General features: G+C 41.0%; 3 protein-coding genes across 6 annotated transcripts; 2 read left to right on the plus strand and 1 right to left on the minus strand.

The window, feature by feature from the left end:
- The first annotated feature begins 2,826 nt into the window (after positions 1-2,826).
- LOC143509952 (uncharacterized) lies at positions 2,827-12,925 on the plus strand. 3 transcript variants are annotated; one of them, XM_076998875.1, is made up of 5 exons: positions 2,827-3,079; positions 4,365-4,424; positions 5,119-11,286; positions 11,543-11,669; positions 11,765-12,923. In XM_076998875.1, exon 3 carries the CDS (start codon positions 5,214-5,216, stop codon positions 7,935-7,937), a length of 2,724 nt encoding a protein of 907 aa, XP_076854990.1. In that variant the 5' UTR covers positions 2,827-3,079; positions 4,365-4,424; positions 5,119-5,213; the 3' UTR covers positions 7,938-11,286; positions 11,543-11,669; positions 11,765-12,923. The 3 variants fall into 3 exon arrangements, with proteins under 3 accessions (XP_076854990.1, XP_076854988.1, XP_076854987.1); XM_076998873.1 differs by lacking the exons at positions 2,827-3,079; positions 4,365-4,424 and having other exon boundaries at positions 4,439-11,286; positions 11,765-11,872; positions 12,304-12,925; XM_076998872.1 differs by lacking the exons at positions 2,827-3,079; positions 4,365-4,424 and having other exon boundaries at positions 4,439-11,286.
- Positions 12,811-15,798, minus strand: LOC143509963 (uncharacterized). 2 transcript variants are annotated; one of them, XM_076998893.1, is made up of 5 exons: positions 15,648-15,798; positions 15,267-15,358; positions 14,599-14,793; positions 14,437-14,511; positions 12,811-14,309 (listed from the first exon to the last, which is right to left on the minus strand). In XM_076998893.1, the coding sequence occupies exons 1-5, from the start codon at positions 15,796-15,798 to the stop codon at positions 14,271-14,273; spliced, it is 552 nt and encodes a 183-aa protein (XP_076855008.1). In that variant the 3' UTR covers positions 12,811-14,270. The 2 variants fall into 2 exon arrangements, with proteins under 2 accessions (XP_076855008.1, XP_076855007.1); XM_076998892.1 differs by having other exon boundaries at positions 15,267-15,666.
- A 195-nt stretch (positions 15,799-15,993) lies between these two features.
- On the plus strand, positions 15,994-19,852 carry LOC143509964 (uncharacterized). Its single transcript, XM_076998894.1, has 3 exons — positions 15,994-18,982; positions 19,060-19,168; positions 19,249-19,852. Exon 1 carries the CDS (start codon positions 15,994-15,996, stop codon positions 16,936-16,938), a length of 945 nt encoding a protein of 314 aa, XP_076855009.1. The 3' UTR covers positions 16,939-18,982; positions 19,060-19,168; positions 19,249-19,852.
- Positions 19,853-19,868: the final 16 nt, after the last annotated feature.

Genomic DNA, 19,868 nt, shown 5'->3' on the forward strand with positions numbered 1-19,868 from the left:
GATCAATACAGACTGCTGACTCATTATTGTCAACTGTAGAATTTACAGGCACTGTGACTCTTCTTTATCTACCTGGATCATGTTTACCTTCTCATAACATGGCAGTGTGCATAGACGCAGTGGCTCACAACTCTCCATTCTCTTCTTCCATTGTCTTTGTTCCTGTGGATTAAAAAAAGTATTTAAAAGTTTGAGTTAAACACTGACACAAGTGAATTCACATACTTTGGGTACTTTGTATAGCTATTTTGTTAACCATCATGAAATAAATCATAAGGTAACTTCATGAAATAACTTTCCCACAAGTACGAATTGTTAACATTACCAATGAAATACTAAGAAAACATATTTTAACAAGACAGAAAGGGGGAAAACATTGGGGTGTAGATGCATTTATTTTTGCTGTTTTGAATGTGTTGTGCTTTGAAACCAGCTCTCCTCTGGCTAAATATTAATCGTGTTCTTAGTTGCTTTGAGCTCTGTGCACTTCTGAGATCCGTTATAGGTTTGCTAATGTTCAGAATGCTTCTCTTCTGGAAGGTTCCATCCTGGTTGGGTAATGTACTCTGAAATAGTGATGTAACATTTGAAGCGATGCCTCGGAGTCTGTAACGAGCAAAAAGGGGCGTGCCAGATGAAGCCCCGATTCGAGGCGTGTGTCATTACCGTAAAAATCATGTGACTGATGACAAACGAGGCCTCGGATTCAGTGAGCTACGTCATTGTTTCATTTTGAGTGTCACAACCACATAAAGGGGGTTTGAGCCTTGCGGCTCTTTGTGGGTTTTAAGTTGGTGTTGTGAGAGGTGTGCATTGGTTAATTAGTTAGAGTTAGTGGTTAAAGTTCTGTTATAAAATAGATTAGATCAGCTATTATTTATTATTCGTATTATTATAGACTTTAAGCTAGTTGTAAGCTAGGTAGGCTTCTAAGGCGTCTAAGAAAAGGAATCGACTCAACCCCAACACTGTTAAAAAGCTTCTTTTAAAAAAATAAAAATGAGTAATTTATATTTGTTCCATCTGTTGCAGTTTCCTGTCTTTCAGTTCCATAAGCACTCTTGTACTCCCAGTTCCACAAGCATTTATTTGAAGTATTTATTTTACGTGTTCAACATCACATCACTCAAATAATATTTCCATGTAAAAACACACTTTTATATTCATTGGGACATGGCAAAAATGTTTTATTTTATACACAGACATTCCAGTTTTCTCTGACTCAGAATTAATTGATAGGGCAATCATGGCCTGGTGGTTAGGGAACTGGTCTTGTGACCGGAGGGTCGTGGGTTCAATTCCCAGACCTGAGGCCATGACTGAGGTGTCCTTGAGCAAGGCCCTTAACCCTCAATTGCTCACTTGTATAAAAATTAGATAAAAATGTAAGTTGCTCTGGATAAGAGCGTCTGCCAAATGCCATAAATGTAAATTGAGTCTGTCATATATACTTTTGCACAGCAGCGAGGCTTCGGGTAATGAACCTTTTGGTGAACCTTTGAGCTGGAAAGCCCCATTGGTTCATGAAGCCTCGTTTTGCCATCACTACTCTGAAACAATGAGGCAGAAACAGAACTACACTTCAACACTAGTAGCCAAAAAGAGAAACACAAAGGAGGAAGGCAAACTTGTCTTTAGATTTCAAAGAGTAAAATAAAATCAAAGAGACAATAACCGCGCAAGTCTCTTTAACAAGTGCGTTCAAGTGAGCTTCTTATAAAGGCTAATGAACAGGTGTGGCTCATCTAACCTGATTAGCCCATCGGCTCCCTCTGGTGGCCGATAGCAGTCTAGCCAACCCTTACATTGTCACTATCTTTCACTTGAGTTGTGCTACATCCCTGGTTCCAAAAAAACTGATGGAGCGCAAGATGGTTTTCAATAGCACCAAGGTATACAGATCCATGAACCACAAGGGTTCTGGTTTCTGTATATTTTATGTTCGTGGCTTATTTCTTTTCTGGCATTCTGCTAAAGTAAAAAAGTCACACTCTACCTGTCCTCTCCAGAGTGCCAAAACCACTCTGTACTTGTGGTCTCTCCAAGTAGTCTGTAGACTGGTCAGTCTAGATACTAGCATCTCAATTATATTTGGAAATAACAGCTTCATCATTATCTGCAGTCCAGGGGTCTCATGTACAAACGGTGCGTACGCACAAAAACATTGCGTACACTATGTTTCACGCAAACGGTCAGATGTAGGAAATGTGATTTTCATCAATTAACGACACTTAGAGGTGATGCATAAAATACAACTATTAATACGCTTTTTTATCACATTATCTAATGGTTATTAATTTTCAAAACGCCCAATCTTAACGTCTTCACATTCTCTCATGTTTCGTCCTGGAATTACAAGAGGCTCATATTTGTTAACGTAATACAAGAGAACTGTTCAGTCAGACAGCTATTTGTTGTGAAACGAAGTAGTTACAATTTCAACATTTTAATGTACTTTAGCCTAAATTCCAGCACTTTTCAAACCTGAAACACAAAGCAACATCAAAATGCGTCAGGTAAATATTAATTCCCCTTTTTTCGAGGGGTGTTTCTTTATACTACCACATATCGTTTCGGACAACACTGCAAAAGCCTTTACGTTTGATGCCTGGTGTATATATACGGTCTCTGGTCAGGTAAAAATGTTCTTCCACCGGTTTTGCAAGGGTTTTTTATTCTCCACTGCCACCTATCGCCACCTATCGTTTCGGAGAACACTGCGGTGACGCTCGCGAAAGTATAAACGCCTACACCGTTTGCGCAGGGTCGCGCGAGGTGGGCGGAGTCACGCGCTACGGTCACTAGCGAAAGTATAAACCGCTAGATGAATCCACGTACGCAGCAGTCGGTGCGTGCGGGAGAGTTTAAAAGATTGAGTATTAATCTTTTTACACGAGTATTCCTCAAAATCAATACCAGCGTTGGTATCGATATTTGGATCTATCAGCACACCTCTACCTACCATCACCATCGGACATTACAGACCACAGGTTTCCTTATTCTCAATATCAACATCGAGCGTTTAGTGGAGTTGCGCCTATTGTCTCCTGTTTGGAAGTGTTGGACTACTGGTTGACCTGTAAGTACTTAACTTAGTAATACGAAACACTAACACCTTTTAACCAAATCTTAACCAGACTATTTTGTTCGCTCCGTTACCTCACGGTTGAACCTCGTGTCTTGGCAAAGTTGGTCGAAAATTCAACGTGTTAAACTGTTTTTATAATGGATGTTCTAGCGCAAACTAACACAGCCAGATAACGTAGCTACTTATTTGATACTATACGAATATAATTCCTGTTTGATTATTTTGTTTAGTAGCTCAGTGGTTCCTGTTACAAAGATAAAAGCTTATATGCTAGTTATATTGTACGGTTTTATTACAGTAGCTTTAATGTACAATTTAATTGATTTTATGCTGTGATAGTGGATGTATTGTAATGTTACATACATTTGATTTAGTTTGGTTATTCATTGAAGTATTTTTACGTTTAGGTGAAGTCCTATAGATGGATATATACTGGTGTACTTTTCCTAAGCACAATAACATTTTTGTAGAAGCTTTGACGCCCCCTCAGGAACTCCATTTGAAAATGTTTACTGTGTATTGTCTCCCCACCTCCGCATTGAAATGTAATTTACGCTCTTGATTTCTATTTTCCCATTGTTAATCGGTTTCTCTTTTTGTAAATATCCATGGCACGATAGAAAATTATCTCTGAAGGAGTCTTGTAAATAGTCACCCTGCAAGATCCCTTGTCTGTTTCAAATCAGAATTCTTACCATTTATCTATGTTTCAGAGCAAACAAAATAAATTGTGGGAACAACATTTTTGAAGCTTGCATGTTAATGTTGTCACCCTGAGTGCATGTAGTCTTGGTAAAAGTCGTAGTGATCTGTGAGATCGGCATTTGAGTTTTCAACCCATCTGTCATCTTCCCCAGTTGTTTATACATTGTTATTTATCAGTGACAGCCAATATGAGATCAAATATACATTTTACTAAAACATTATGTTGGTGTTTATAGGAAGCTAGGGTTAGGGGTCCGGACCGGGCGACAATATGCGGCCTGCCAGCACAGTATAAAATGCCCTTATACAAAAAAGCTATTTTATATTTCACCAGAAGATGGTAGTAGGTCTCGCCTATATTGTAGATCTCAAACACTTTTTACAGCTTTTACAGATGCGCTGTAAAAATGACATGGCATTTAATAAGAAATGGCATGGAGATCTATGTTGAGGAACAGTTCGAATAAAGTAGATGTGTCGATCAACATCACATGTGCATGTTTTACTTTGTATGCCATTTTTAATAAATGTGAAGTGTGGAAATGTAAAATTTTGTTCTATTCATTTTCAGTCCAACATAAGACAGCTTCTTCAACATTTAACAGTGAGACATTTGAGATCTTCTGAAGAGGTGAGTTATATTCTCCGACTGATACATTTGTCAGTATAATCCAGATAAATATGCAACAGTTTAAAGCACACACACAGCCTACAGGTAGCCTGTAGGCCCAATTGTACCTTTTGGATTTGGATACATAATGTAGCCTTGTTTGTTTTTGGGTCTTTGAAGAGGCTCCCGATCTTGCTACACACACAGGCTGAGTTATACATCCTTTTACACAGTATTAACACAGTATCTCCCAATCTCATTATACACACACCGGCTGGGTTATAGACCTTTCTGAACAGGACAGTAACTCTGCCATGGAGTTATAATGCTGCCAAAACATAGTAAACAAACGGGACATATTCCGCAAAAATACTATTTGCAAGCAAACATAACGTGATTTTCAATTGAAAAACGCAACTTACAAATTCAAAACGCTTTAGTTGCATACAAACACAACGTGATTTTCAAATGAAAACCATGACTTAAAAATACAAAATCCGATTTGTTGTAAATTCATATGTGACTTTCAAGCAAATACACAGCAACTTTCTAATACATCACACTACACGTACAAATACGTACGTACAAAAAATGTCCTTTGTGGATCATGTGACTTTTTGCATACTTTTAGCAGGAGTAATCGTGTGCACAGGTTCCTTGTCATGATTGTTTCATCTTCTTCTCACAATGAATTTGCAATGTCTTTTTCCTCTAGGAATTAATGCTGTCCACTTTCCTAAACACATAAACTTTACCTACATAAACACATTTATCTATGAGGAGTATGTCAGTCTGCTGAAATCAGTAAACATGGAAAAAGAGAAAAGCTACCACTGCTCAGAATGTGGTAAGAGTTTTACTGAACAGAGTAATCTTAAAAGGCACCAGCGCATTCACACAGGAGAGAAGCCATATCACTGCTCAGAGTGTGGGAAGAGTTTTATTCAACAGAGTAATCTTCAAAGGCACCAGCTCATTCACACAGGAGAGAAGCCATATCATTGCTCAGAGTGTGGGAAAAGTTTTATTCAACAGAGTAATCTTCAATGGCACCAGCGCATTCACACAGGAGAGAAGCCGTATCACTGCTCAGAGTGTGGTAAGAGTTTTACTCACCAGAGTAGTCTCAAAAAACACCAGCGCATTCACACAGGAGAGAAGCCGTATCACTGCTTGGAGTGTGGGAAGAGTTTTACTGAACAGAGTAATCTAAAAAAACACCAGCGCATTCACACAAGAGAGAAGCTATATCACTGCTCAGAGTGTGGAAAGAGTTTTACTACACAGAGAAGTCTTCAAATGCACCAGCTCATTCACATAGGAGAGAAGCCATATCACTGCTCAGAGTGTGGGAAGAGTTTTACTACACAGAGAAGTCTTCAACTGCACCAGCGCATTCACACAGGAGAGAAGCCATATCACTGCTCAGAGTGTGGGAAGAGTTTTACTCAACAGAGTCATCTTCAAGTGCACCAACGCATTCACACAGGAGAGAAGCCATATCACTGCTCAGAGTGTGGGAAGAGTTTTACTACACAGAGAAGTCTTCAAATGCACCAGCTCATTCACATAGGAGAGAAGCCATATCACTGCTCAGAGTGTGGGAAGAGTTTTACTACACAGAGAAGTCTTCAACTGCACCAGCGCATTCACACAGGAGAGAAGCCATATCACTGCTCAGAGTGTGGGAAGAGTTTTACTCAACAGAGTCATCTTCAAGTGCACCAACGCTTTCACACAGGAGAGAAGCCATATCACTGCTCAGAGTGTGGGAAGAGTTTTACTACACAGAGAAGTCTTCAAATGCACCAGCTCATTCACATAGGAGAGAAGCCATATCACTGCTCAGAGTGTGGGAAGAGTTTTACTACACAGAGAAGTCTTCAACTGCACCAGCGCATTCACACAGGAGAGAAGCCATATCACTGCTCAGAGTGTGGGAAGAGTTTTACTACACAGAGTTATCTTCAACAGCACCAGCGCATTCACACAGGAGATAAGTCATATCACTGCTCAGAGTGTGGGAGGAGTTTTACTCAACAGAGTAATCTTCAACAGCACCAGCGCATTCACACAGGAGAGAAGCCATATTACTGCTCAGAGTGTGGTAAGAGTTTTACTCACCAGAGTAGTCTCAAAAAACACCAGCGCATTCACATAGGAGAGAAGCCATATCACTGCTCAGAGTGTGGGAAGAGTTTTACTACACAGAGAAGTCTTCAACTGCACCAGCGCATTCACACAGGAGAGAAGCCATATCACTGCTCAGAGTGTGGGAAGAGTTTTACTCAACAGAGTCATCTTCAAGTGCACCAACGCTTTCACACAGGAGAGAAGCCATATCACTGCTCAGAGTGTGGGAAGAGTTTTACTACACAGAGAAGTCTTCAAATGCACCAGCTCATTCACATAGGAGAGAAGCCATATCACTGCTCAGAGTGTGGGAAGAGTTTTACTACACAGAGAAGTCTTCAACTGCACCAGCGCATTCACACAGGAGAGAAGCCATATCACTGCTCAGAGTGTGGGAAGAGTTTTACTACACAGAGTTATCTTCAACAGCACCAGCGCATTCACACAGGAGATAAGTCATATCACTGCTCAGAGTGTGGGAGGAGTTTTACTCAACAGAGTAATCTTCAACAGCACCAGCGCATTCACACAGGAGAGAAGCCATATTACTGCTCAGAGTGTGGTAAGAGTTTTACTCACCAGAGTAGTCTCAAAAAACACCAGCGCATTCACACAGGAGAGAAGCCGTATCACTGCTTGGAGTGTGGGAAGAGTTTTACTGAACAGAGTAATCTCAAAAAACACCAGCGCATTCACACAAGAGAGAAGCCATATCACTGCTCAGAGTGTGGGAAGAGTTTTACTACACAGAGAAGTCTTCAACGGCACCAGCGCATTCACACAGGAGAGAAGCCATATCACTGCTCAGAGTGTGGGAAGAGTTTTACTCAACAGAGTCATCTTCAAGTGCACCAACGCATTCACACAGGAGAGAAGCCATATCACTGCTCAGAGTGTGGGAAGAGTTTTACTACACAGAGAAGTCTTCAAATGCACCAGCTCATTCACATAGGAGAGAAGCCATATCACTGCTCAGAGTGTGGGAAGAGTTTTACTACACAGAGAAGTCTTCAACTGCACCAGCGCATTCACACAGGAGAGAAGCCATATCACTGCTCAGAGTGTGGGAAGAGTTTTACTCAACAGAGTCATCTTCAAGTGCACCAACGCATTCACACAGGAGAGAAGCCATATCACTGCTCAGAGTGTGGGAAGAGTTTTACTACACAGAGAAGTCTTCAAATGCACCAGCTCATTCACATAGGAGAGAAGCCATATCACTGCTCAGAGTGTGGGAAGAGTTTTACTACACAGAGAAGTCTTCAACTGCACCAGCGCATTCACACAGGAGAGAAGCCATATCACTGCTCAGAGTGTGGGAAGAGTTTTACTACACAGAGTAATCTTCAACAGCACCAGCGCATTCACACTGGAGAGAAGTCATATTACTGCTCAGAGTAAATTAAAATGTAGCTATAAAATGGTGCATCTGCATTTGTGGATCACGTTGTTTTTTTGTTCGTTTCCTCTCGCGCATTTTGGGGTTTGAGACTTTCCTTACGCATTTCTGCACCCGATCCACACACAAATGCACCACTCCATTCACAAAGGTGGTCGACAGATTACACTGGTCACCACCCCCCCCCCCCCCCCCCCCCCCCGGTCAACAACTTTGGGCTTTGGGCGCTTCTGAGGGGCGGGTTTTACACAGATTTTGTGCGGGATATTTTTGTAGGACCTGGCAACCCTGCTCCCGCTACGTTCAGTGTTGAGCGCGTTGTTAAAGGAGAGGCAGCATGAAGCAACAGAAGCGGCAGAAAGGGGGTGCGGAGAAGTTGCGCACGAAGAAATTGAAGAGTCTCAATGTAGATGCTACAAAATGTGTAAAAATCACAGACATGTTCGCTGCTGTAGCCTCCGAGATCCTCTGTAGGTGAAGACAGCAGCAGCAGACAGGGAGAGCAGCAGCCAGAGATGCAGGCTTGTGAAAGAGAAACGAGGGACAGACTGAGCGGGCAAGTGTAGTACGTAAGCAGGTAGTAACGTTAGGATAACACAGGGACTTTATTACATGAGAATGATGAGCAATGGCGATTGATTAGTATCAATATTAATTGGTATTTGCATACTTCCCAAAATCTGGCAGCCACGCGCCCTTATTCTGATAAAATAGCAAATGGTCAAGACTGAGAAGTGTTGGACGAGCAGCAAGTGTCCATTTTAGGCTATCATAGCATTTTAGATATTTAGGTTAAAGGTGTGTTGAAAGGCTGTTATAGTAGTTTGTATTTGTAGCCTTTGCTGTGGTTCAACGTGTTTTAAAACCTCAAACAATTGAAATTACAGATTTTAAAACTTATAAATGATAAATAAATTGCAAAAGATATACCCACACTGAATAAGAGTAAAACGGTGTCAAAAGACATTAGAAGAATTAGAATTGAGCTGTTATATCAGAGATATTCAGAAAATACATATTAGAGATGATAATATGCTAAGATTAATTAACGCTAAGATTGAATCCAATGACTTTAACCAGTAATTTTTTAAATTAATTTTTTCTACGTCATACTTCACATACATAAATTACAAGTCAGTTGTGCTCCGCTAATTATGAGGGGCCGGTCTAAACCAAAAATGCCAGGGCCGATTTTTTTTGTCCCAGTCCAGCCCTGACTACAACACATATCGTAAGCTGGTAACCAAGTAAAAGTTATATTCCAGTTAAATCAGTTCATTGATCACCATGTTTTTTTTGCCTGTTTCTGATGTATGATCAGCATATTTTACACCTTGACCTTGTAAGACTTGCTGTAATTTTGCCTCAAACCATCTATCAGACAAACTAACTGCTTTTTAGCAATAATAGAAAATGTTTTCTCTCTTTTTGTTAATTGTATTTCTGTTATGTATAAATTAATTGTTGTGCTTTTGTTGTTGCTCCATTTCTAGCAGCTGTTAAAACAACACACCCTGGAGAGATTATATGACCGGGTGGTACATGCTTTACAACAAACAACACTTGATGTTGATTATCTGGAGTTTGTATGTAGGCAAGAAATAGTTTTTCTTGATGCTGTGTCACAGAACGTTCAAGTAACCCATGATGTTAAACAAAAGCTAAGAGAGCTACACAACAATTCAGAGTTATAGAGACAACCAAGACCTGCGTCCTGTGGTTCAAGTTGAAAAAAGAAACAAGACTGGACGGCCCCAGATAATAATACCTACTGAACACCTTGCTCATCTCCTTGAAATTGGGCTGCCTGTAACTACAATTGCAAGACTGTTAGTGTCTCATGCTACTCTGTTCAGAAGAATGGCTGAAAACAACCTTTCCATCAGAGGAATGTACAGTACTTACACAGATGCTGAACTAGATGAACATGTCACGGATCAAAGAAACAATGCCACATGCTGGATATAGATTAGTAAAGGGGACTCTGGAAGCACAGGGACACCGACTACAATGGGATCGTGTCAAAGCATCAATGCATCGTGTGGACAGTCTAGGGATTTTGTCGAGAATGACACAATTAGGATGCATCATCAGGCGAACATACTCCATGCCCTGCCCCAAATATCTAGTACACATAGACACAAACCATAAGCTCATCAGGTAAACGGTCATTATGTGTATGAGACACTGCATAGTAGACATAGTAGTATTTTATGTATGGTTTTGTTTCCAGTTTACTGTGTAGCTACCATTTAATTGTCCGTCCGTCTGTCCCCAACAGGTATATTATAGTCATTTTTGTTGGTATTGATGGCTTTTCACGAAAGGTGAGCAAAACATTTGCCATCATCTCAATTTTATTTACATTTAATCAGCAATTCTAAGTCAGTCACTATAAATCAATCTCTAAATCATGATAAAATTTACTTCCTCTTTTAATTTGGAAAAAAACAACAAACTATTGTGTCGCTGACTTACTGTGCATTCACACCGAAAGCGACGAGAGCGACACGGCGACCGGAAGTCATTCATTTTCAATGAGAGTGAGCGACACCCAGCGACACGGCGCGAATAGACTCTATGCACAAAGTAGTCCCTACGTATTTCCGCCTAAAAACCAGCCAGTTTGCCGACTTCCGGTGCGGCGTTTTCAGTAGCAAATAGCTTGTTCGGTGGTGAGTGCGGTTTCTATTTGAACACATTTTACCATTTTTTTGTAAATGTTTTTTTCACAGTTGTTACCTATTAGCCCACAATTCTACTGAACATGAGCTTAAGACCGTTTAAAAAGCAGCGATGTATTGGCTCTACAGCAGAACATTGCTGTGTACCCCTGTGTGAGGCTTCTGCTAAGTACAATACTGTGCTTAGCTTTCATACTTTTCCGGTGGATAAAGATTTACGTAAAACATGGATTGTAAACATTCGACGGGACAGTTTTACTATTACCAACCATACAAGGGTGTGCAGTCGACATTTCCTTCAAGAGGATCTAATTGAACCACCAAAAACTAACGGACGTCGGACACTTCGCAAGGGAGCTGTTCCAGTTTTATTTCAATGGAACAACTACAGTGTTCCAGTATCGAGACCAAGCGTTTGGCAAAGGAGAAAACGTCCATCTGATGAACCTCTGGGTGAAGAGGAACCAGTGGAAGAGAATCACCTGTTTGAACATGACTATTGCGCTGTCCCCGATCCCGCAGCCCTTGATCTGGCACTCCAGCAGACTGATGAGCTGCGTGAAGAGGTAGAGAGGTTACGGTCTCAAATAGAAGATTTATCCGTAAGACAGCGGTTCTGTTTGAGGAGATTTGCATCTTCTGACGAAGACATACGCTTCTATACAAGGTAGGTTAAACGTGATGTATGCATAGCTACCATACTCAACCAAGATACTGTATGTGCTTAGTCCTAATTCACGAGCAATACCCCTTTGATGTTTAAAAAGAGGGCTGCTTCCTAGTAATACAAAGTAAGCAAGTGTTCAAAATGGCTCATTCCTTGAATCAACCCAATACTGATGCAGAGGTTCTAGTTAAGAATAACTTTTTCCAGAAGCTGGTTTGAAGATGATTTAAGCCAGTGTTTTTTTTCTACAACACAGGTTTGCAACATACAACCATCTAATGGCATTTTGGAGCCTTATAGAACCATCAACGGGCAAAATGTTGCGTATCACCAGAGCAAGAGCGGCATCCAAGAAGAATCAAGACATCATTCCTTGTCCTGCAGTAAGTCTAATAAACTACATGAACTAATGTCATTTCTAAATGATTTTGTTCACAGAGATAAGATTTATGCATCAAACATATTTATCATTTTCCAGACACAATCCCTGCAACCCATAGATGAATTTTTTTTATTTATGAACTACCTCTCCCTGGGACTGAAACAGAGGGACCTGGCCCACAGATTTAACATCAGTCAATCCACTGTGAGTCGAATTCTGGTAACATGGGCAAATTACTTGTACACAGTGCTTGGGGCTGTGTGCATATGGATGTCACAGAAAGCAACCAAGGCTCACCTACCAGAAGAATTCAAGGACTATGCAGATACACAGGTCATCCTTGATTGCACAGAACTGCGTTGTCAAACACCATCTTCTCTTCTCCTGCAAAGTGAAGTGTTCTCAAGCTACAAGTCTCATTGCACTTTCAAGGGCTTGGTTGGCATGGCACCTCATGGTGCTGTCACTTTCGTCTCTGCCTTGTACGCAGGTTCTATCAGCGACAAACAAATTTTGAAGGAGTCAGGGATTGTGCAGTTGCTAACACAAGAGATGGCCATAATGGTGGACAGAGGCTTTCTTGTGGATGACTGTGTGCCATGTAAAGTCCACAGACCTGCTTTCCTGTCCAGCAGATCCCAGATGCCAGCCTCTGAGGTCAGGGAGACACAGTCAATTGCACGACTTCGGGTTCACGTGGAGCGCCTGATACGCAGGGTGAAGCAGCACAAGCTTTTTGACACAGTTATCCCTCTGAGCATCACAGGAACTGTTAACCAGTTTTACACTGTTGCGTGTCTACTAGTGAACTACCAGAATGGACCTTTAGTAAAAGAATGGGCAAAAGGTCAGTAGACAAAGTTTACACACAAACAGCAAAGCAATTTAAAAAGTGAATCTATAAATATATAATTTAGAAGATACTGATGATATTACATGTTTGTTTTGCTATTTAACTTTGATTACCAAATTGTATACTGTGTACTTATGGAGGAATTAAGACTAATTAGATTTACAGGCCTGCACTTCTGACTATTCGATTTGTTTTAAAGTCAAACAGCAGCATTTGATATTACATATTACAAAAATATAAAAGATTTTTATTTACACACAATACTGTACAATCATCAAATCTACTTATACAATGTTCTGTTCTACCCATGTATCAATACTAAAGTTTATCATTCAAATTAGAATGTTACTCAAAGTTCAAATATTACAAATAAACCTTTACACACACCATTGCATGTATTTCTGTAGTATTATTCCCCATACATGTATGTAGTATTGATCGTACCTTAAAAATAATCAATGATTAAATGTAAGTTTTACATTTCATCATGTGTATTTTGAAGAAACAAAAGTAATTGTGTGGAAAAAATGAATAACTTGTGTACACATTATGAACTCTGCATTACATGAAAACATGTTTTATATGTTAATGAACTAAGAGGCAACAAAATAAACACTGAAACAATTCTTTCCTGATGAACAACAAAAACATGACATTATGTCATACAGGTAAACCAGGTAAGTATTTAACGAAACAGGATTACTTAACAATATAACCATTTTTAATAAATAATTAAGCGTACCAATAGGGGGGGGGGCCTTACTGGGAAGTCCTCAACTCTGGGCTTATGTGGTGTATCTACATATGAGCCATTATATCAACACATCTTTGAAGAAAGACACTTATGCAGATAAATGTAAAAAAAAAAAAAATCTGACTTCTCTTATTGTCTTTCTCACTTGGCTATCAATGTGAATTCGCTCAATGAATATGTCATCATGTGTATAAACCACAAAGTCACACCATTTCAGCCCTGAGATCAACAGCTGTCCCTGAATTTGCCAGTAATAGGCATGCTGGTGCTTCAGAGCAAGGGTGCCATTCATAGCACCAAGGTAAGTGCAGTCAACATAACTCCTGATATTTGGGCATTTAACCTCTACAAGGCCATAAGGTGGGTACTCTCTGGGATCATAAATGAGACCATCAGGAGAGGCCCCCAACCAAGGAGCATCTGGGTGTACAAGAAAACCACAAGGTGAGAAGTTGACATTTCTCAAGCCACAGTACTCTTCCACAGCAGCAGTCTCCATTGCCAGCCCCCGTCTCATGTCAGCTGTCTGGTGAGTGCCCTTCAAAATTCTTAGATTTTCTGCTGAACTCCACCCCCTGACGTGGCAAATCTCTCTGAAGCGTGAAGCTGTCACGCGTGGCTTCCGTAGTTCATGCCACTCTCGGGATGAACTCTGTGACCTTGTTGCCTTCTCAATCTGGTTAGCGATCTCAGGTGTTACTGCCAATGAAATCAGGTGTAACATCTCCTGCTCACTGGGTACAAATGTGCACTGAGATTGCTCAAGATGGTAGTCCTTCAATGGCAAAAGTGGTGGAGGTGGAGCATCCTTATGTCGTGTGATGTGCGGGGATTTCTTTGCTGGCTGCTGATAAGAAAGCACACTACCTGCTTGAACTTTACCAAAGGCTGAGTCAACCAATGGTATACCGGGAGACATGTCCATTGTTGTAATCATCGGTGCAACATCCTTCTTGAAACCAGCATATACCTCTGCCACTCGAAGCACTGAAACATCAGGCAGATCCCCAGTCACAGCTTTGAAGACTGTGCTCCTGCGTAAAACACAAAACAAAACAAATTCTACCAAGCACAGTCTGTGTATATGTTTTTACATTTGTTGTATTTTACTGAAATTCAAAGTCAGAATTAAAATGATATATATTTTATATCTTGCCTCACCTCCTCAGCCACTTTCCTCTCTTCATGTCTTGCTGAAACAATTGCCATACTTTCCACAGGGCCTGGTTTTATTCCCTGGCAATATAAAAATAAACAAAAACATGTAAATAAGGTAAAATTACTTAAAACTTCACTATTCAAAAAGTTTTCAAACAGGCATACCATTGTTCGAGGTTTGTGCCAAGCCTGCTCCTTCTCTGTGCAGCTACGGACTGGAGGAACTGCATGTATTCCCAGCTGGGAATAATGTGCTGTCTGGTACAGTAAAGCAACAGCATGGTTGCATAAAACTGTTCCAGCAACACAAGAGCACTGACAGTGTGTCAAAATCACAGGCTTGGAGTCCTTTAACACAATCTGCAAGAGAATGGTAAATATACAAAAAAAAGACATACTGCATAGTAAGTGAACAAGTGATATGAGCTAAGTGAGTTATATGTAATGAATAATATTTCACACATCAATAAGACAACAGATTATCAAAAACAGTTTAAAGCAGTTTCTTGAAGATTAAGGATTTGATTTCACAGTCACAATACAGAAATTCTCTTGTTCTACTCCCTTATCAACACCATACCCTTTGTGTTATGTTTACTATATGTTTACAGGTTACTTTGTATAAATTCCTCCATCCTGAAACTAGCATCAACCTGATAATACAAAAAAGCTAAAGACATGGTCTTAGAGTTGGCTTATTATATTGGCACTTATAAGAACAGGATTATTTATTCCAATGGTCTTCAAGAAACTGTTTTAATCACATTAATAAAACATAATCAAATAATTTAGCTAAACTTTCTCTTTTATTCTGTCGCTAACTAGAAGCCTACTCTCAAACTGTGTGGCTTCTCCGTCTTTCTCATCGAACGATAGCATATCGCCCTTACGCTGACCTCTCCTGTCACCTGTTCTTTATTAGATACTGAGAAATGAAGGAAAACGCATGTGAATAACAACAGTTACTGAAATAATCAAGGTCATAGCGTTACCTCTGCTACAAAAACACTGCATAACCTAAATACTAATGTTAAGGTAAGGTTAGCTGACCCGCTAATACAACTTAGACTTCACATACTTAGATAGCATCTTTTACCAGCAGTTTCAAAAGCTTGTTTGAGTTTTATTCCTGCATATAAAATGTAAGTATAGTAAAAGTATTAGTAAAGCCAACTAGGAACTTTGAGGTTCGAATAGCTAGTTGCCTAACTTACCTTCATAGTTGTCGATGTAGCTTGAGACATAAAGCTTGAAGCCTTTCTCTCTCTTGCTGGTCGAAGAAACCGATGTAATTCTAACGATCCGGTGAACGTCGTTAATGGTAAAATTTGGAAGGTCTCGTAAACACCTCGTGTAAAAAGACATCTTAATTAAAGAGATGTAGACCGGACGGCAGCTGCTGACGGCTCGTAACAACCGCTACCGGAAGAAAGTGGGCTGGCTCAGGTAAACCCGGAAATAGTGCGTGCATGTAGTCTATAGGCCCTTTTCACACTTCCGCATTTTTTCTTCCGGAAGCTCTCGTTGCAGGGTAAAGTTACTTCCGTTACACATTAAACAATGGCAGAGTCCAATAACAAGAGCTTTTGCAGTGCACCAGGGTGCTCGATCTCGAAGCAAAAACAGTCGTATCTCAGTTTCTATGGTTTTCCGGCTGACGACGAGCAGAAAAGAAAATGGGTTTGTGCAATTAGGAGGGATGAAGGGGAAAACTTTGTGATACGGAGCATCTTTGTGTGTAGCCAGCATTTCACTGCTGCAGACTACATAGCAGGAAGCTCGCGGCTAAAAGTTGGTGCTGTTCCCTGTTACTGTTCCCAGTACTGTTACTGTCCCCGGTACTGTTACTGTTCCCAGTACTGTTACTGTCCCCGGTACTGTTACAGTTCCCAGCCGGTTTCAGTGGAACAGTTGCTGTCCGCGTTTGAAAGATCAAGCTCTCGGCTGGGAGTACACGTACGTCCGCTAGCATCTAGCTGTTACCCGCTAGCATCTAGCCCCGGTTCGCTAGCTTCTAGCCGTCATCCGATAGCTTCTAGCCGTCATCCGATAGCTTCTAGCCCCGGTCCGATAGCATCTAGCCCCAGTCCGATAGCATCTAGCCCCGGTTCGCTAGCTTTTAGCTCCGGTTCGCTAGCTTTTAGCCCCGGTTCGCTAGCTTCTAGCCGTCATCCGATAGCTTCTAGCCGTCATCCGATAGCTTCTAGCCCCGGTTCGCTAGCTTCTAGCCCCGGTTCGCTAGCTTCTAGCCGTGATCCGATAGCTTCTAGCCGTGATCCGATAGCTTCTAGCCCCGATCCGATAGCTTCTAGCCCCGATCCGATAGCTTCTAGCCCCGATCCGATAGCTTCTAGTCCCGATCCGATAGCTTCCAGCCCCGATCCGATAGCTTCCAGCCCCGATCCGATAGCTTCCAGCCCCGATCCGATAGCTTCCAGCCCCGATCCGATAGCTTCTAGCCCCGATCCGATAGCTTCTAGCCGTGATCCGATAGCATCTAGCTAGAAAAGAGCAAGCTCTCGGCTGGCAGTACACCACGAACATCTACTAGTCGAGAGTTTGCTCTTTCAAATGCGGACAGCAACTGTTCCACTGAAACCGGCTCTGAAACTAGTTGTGATCCGCTAGCATCCAGCTCTGCTCGGTAGCATCCAGCTCTGACCATCACTTTGCTGTCGACTATATTGGACACTGAATAAACAATAACACGTAATAACTTGGTGTGTGTCATGAACTTTATTGATACTGATGTAAACCAAACAATCAATAGCTGACGTCCCTTGGCTTGCTAAAGCTGGGCGTACACTGTACGATATTTTAAATCATGTACTCGGCTCCAGCTCAAACTACGACTAAATCGCAGGGAGAGTCCGCTCGTGGAGCTGCTTCAACAGTGCGATACTCTCACGAGGAGCGATTTGAATTTCAAACATGTTTGATATTCTTGCGACGCTGCGATTTCTGATCGGGAGTTGGTCGTGAGGTGTGAATTGCTCCTCGTTTACCTGTGTAAACTATACGATGCACGACACGCGATTGAGCCGAAACTCAGCCCGATCGCAAAAATAGTCGCACGAGTGAAAAATCGGCTGAAAATGGGCCAAAAATCGCACAGTGTACGCCCAGCTTAACCTAGCTAGATATTGTTAACTAAAGCTGTCAGTATCATTTGTAATATTATAATATATATCATAATAATATAGACTGTTTTACCACTCCGTAGGATGACTAATGGAACCAGCTATACCTTAAATAATAGTTACCTAGCTAGTGCTAGCTGGTGTTAGCTTACCCTGGTATAAGTGAATAAATTATTCTACAAACAATTTGTAGCCACTATTTAACTTGGAACCGTTCGTTGTTGAATGTTCTCCAACGATACTGGAAACGTATTTAAAATTCAGTCTCGGCAGCGACGACAGGGATGAAGTAAACACACGCTCCATGCTGAGGTGAATTGACAACAACTATCTTCTGCGAGTACCGGAACTTGTTTTACCCGGCGGTGACGTATTTCCGTTTTGGGCCTATTGAGTGATTCGAGCGATGCGAACAAGTTGAGCTTGGCTCAACTTTATGCAAATGAGCAGTGACGCGCGGCGGCGACTACCAATCAGAAAGTATGTTTGCACCCTCCTCCGAAACCGCACCTCTGACTTTGGTTCCTACTGATTATTTGTTCCGATTGCAAAATGGAGGAGAGATTAATAGTGGCTGTCTCTGGATGTCCCACACTTTACGATGTTTATTTTTGGAGGGAATACTGTTCATTTGTTAAAAAAATCTGCAATAAATGAGCGTATACCCTATTATTGGTTATGATTTTTTAAATTCCTGTTTGATCTTCGGGTCTGGGGTAAAAAGTAAAAAAAATACATAAACATTTTAGGTCTATATACTATATGTGTTTTATACACACACTATGTTTTATACACGCACTCCTTTATAATCGTGTGTCCTGTAATCAATAGATTAAAATAAATACTGCGTCCTGCTTTAAAAACGTGATTTGCATATCTGTCACGTGCTGCATGCAGGCGTGATGTTGGACACGCCCCCACGCGACGCGATGCTGGCGACTCGGCGACGGAGAGCGATTTTATCGCTTTCGGTGTGAACGCACAGTGAGGCGCACAAATGTTAATAACAAGCCAATCCGTTTATATAAATTACTTTTAAATGATTTACGTGTGTTTTATAAGTGTTTTAAGTGCAGAAGTGCATTTTAAGCCTAAATTCCAGCAATTTACAAACCTGAAACACAAAGCAATTTTAAAATTCGTCAAATGTTCATCCCCGTTTTTGAGGGGTGTTTCTATATGTGACGGGTAGGACCCGTCTAATGGCATTCAGTTCCCCTCCAGACCGTTTAGTGGCAACACCCATAGTGTCGGGGGTTGACGTTCGTCATGCGCAGTACGGCAGTAGCGACGTAATTCGCTGATTGGTCGTGCCTTTATATTCTGCCAGCCCTGCGGAAGAATGATTTGGTGTTTGGTGTGGTGCATATCGGTGGTTTGAGCTCGGCGCTGTGTCTGGATTTTATTGAGTAAGTTCACCTTAGTGATTTGCGGTATTGCTAAGGTTGTATATTACTAAACTGATGTGTTGGTTAATGTTTTATAGATCGAAAGCTGTTCCAGTGAGTTTTAGAAGAGCACATTTTTAATACAGTGTCAAGAGACTTTATGAATTGGGGAAACAAGACGGTCGTAACAAGCCTGACGCGTTCTAGGTTGGTATGCTGGGAATTTGTAGTGTCTGTAAATGTAATTATTAGATTTATTCATACTGATATAATTTTTATTTCATTAGACACGAATTCCTAGCAGAGGAATACCATAGCACTACCTGCTGACAACAGACCGGTCCCAGTGAACAAGTGTTTGAAGTTACATCAGCACCAGTCGCTGTTTTGTTATATTGGTTTTTTTTGTGTCCGCTTGTTTGTCCTTTGTATGGTACAATTTTATTGTATTGGCCATCATTTCTGCCCTGTATTCTGATGTCAATTGGTGTCGTTGTATCATGAGCCTTGAGTAATCTCACTTCCTAAGTGAGATTGGAAGCTGACGGAAGAGTATATTTTTAACTAGAATAAATAATTGTAGCTTTTATTCTGTGACATTTAATAACTTGGATAGTAATGTTGTTTTTTCGTTCTTTGTTTATTTTCTCCAAAGGTGCTGTTGGTGGAATGCGGTACAGTGTGGGGGTTGTGTGATAGTTTGCAGTGGTTGTGTGGGGTTATTTGACTTTATTAGAGTGTGGTGGTTTTATTGCACATAATAACTTGCTGTGAACTATTGGTCCATGTTTTAGGGTGAAGCCCTCCACCGGAGTTGTGTGTCCACCACAGTAGCCTGGAGATTGTTTGTTATTTTTATTTTAAAATAAACATTGTTATTGTTGCCCTCTACTTGGTCGCCGTCTCT

The sequence above is a fragment of the Brachyhypopomus gauderio genome, chromosome 3, assembly GCF_052324685.1.
Source record: "Brachyhypopomus gauderio isolate BG-103 chromosome 3, BGAUD_0.2, whole genome shotgun sequence".
In the NCBI taxonomy this organism is placed as follows: domain Eukaryota; kingdom Metazoa; phylum Chordata; class Actinopteri; order Gymnotiformes; family Hypopomidae; genus Brachyhypopomus; species Brachyhypopomus gauderio.

Coding starts and splice junctions, on each gene's coding strand:
- LOC143509952 (XM_076998873.1), top strand. CDS start 5,091: ATGAATTTGCAATGTCTTTTTCCTCTAGGAATTAATGCTGTCCACTTT.
- LOC143509963 (XM_076998892.1), bottom strand. CDS start 14,462: ATGAAGAGAGGAAAGTGGCTGAGGAG. Junction 14,310..14,436: donor AGAGGAAAGTGGCTGAGGAG/GTGAGGCAAGAT, acceptor TGTTTTACGCAG/GAGCACAGTCTTCAAAGCTG.
- LOC143509964 (XM_076998894.1), top strand. CDS start 15,994: ATGGCAGAGTCCAATAACAAGAGCTTTTGCAGTGCACCAGGGTGCTCG.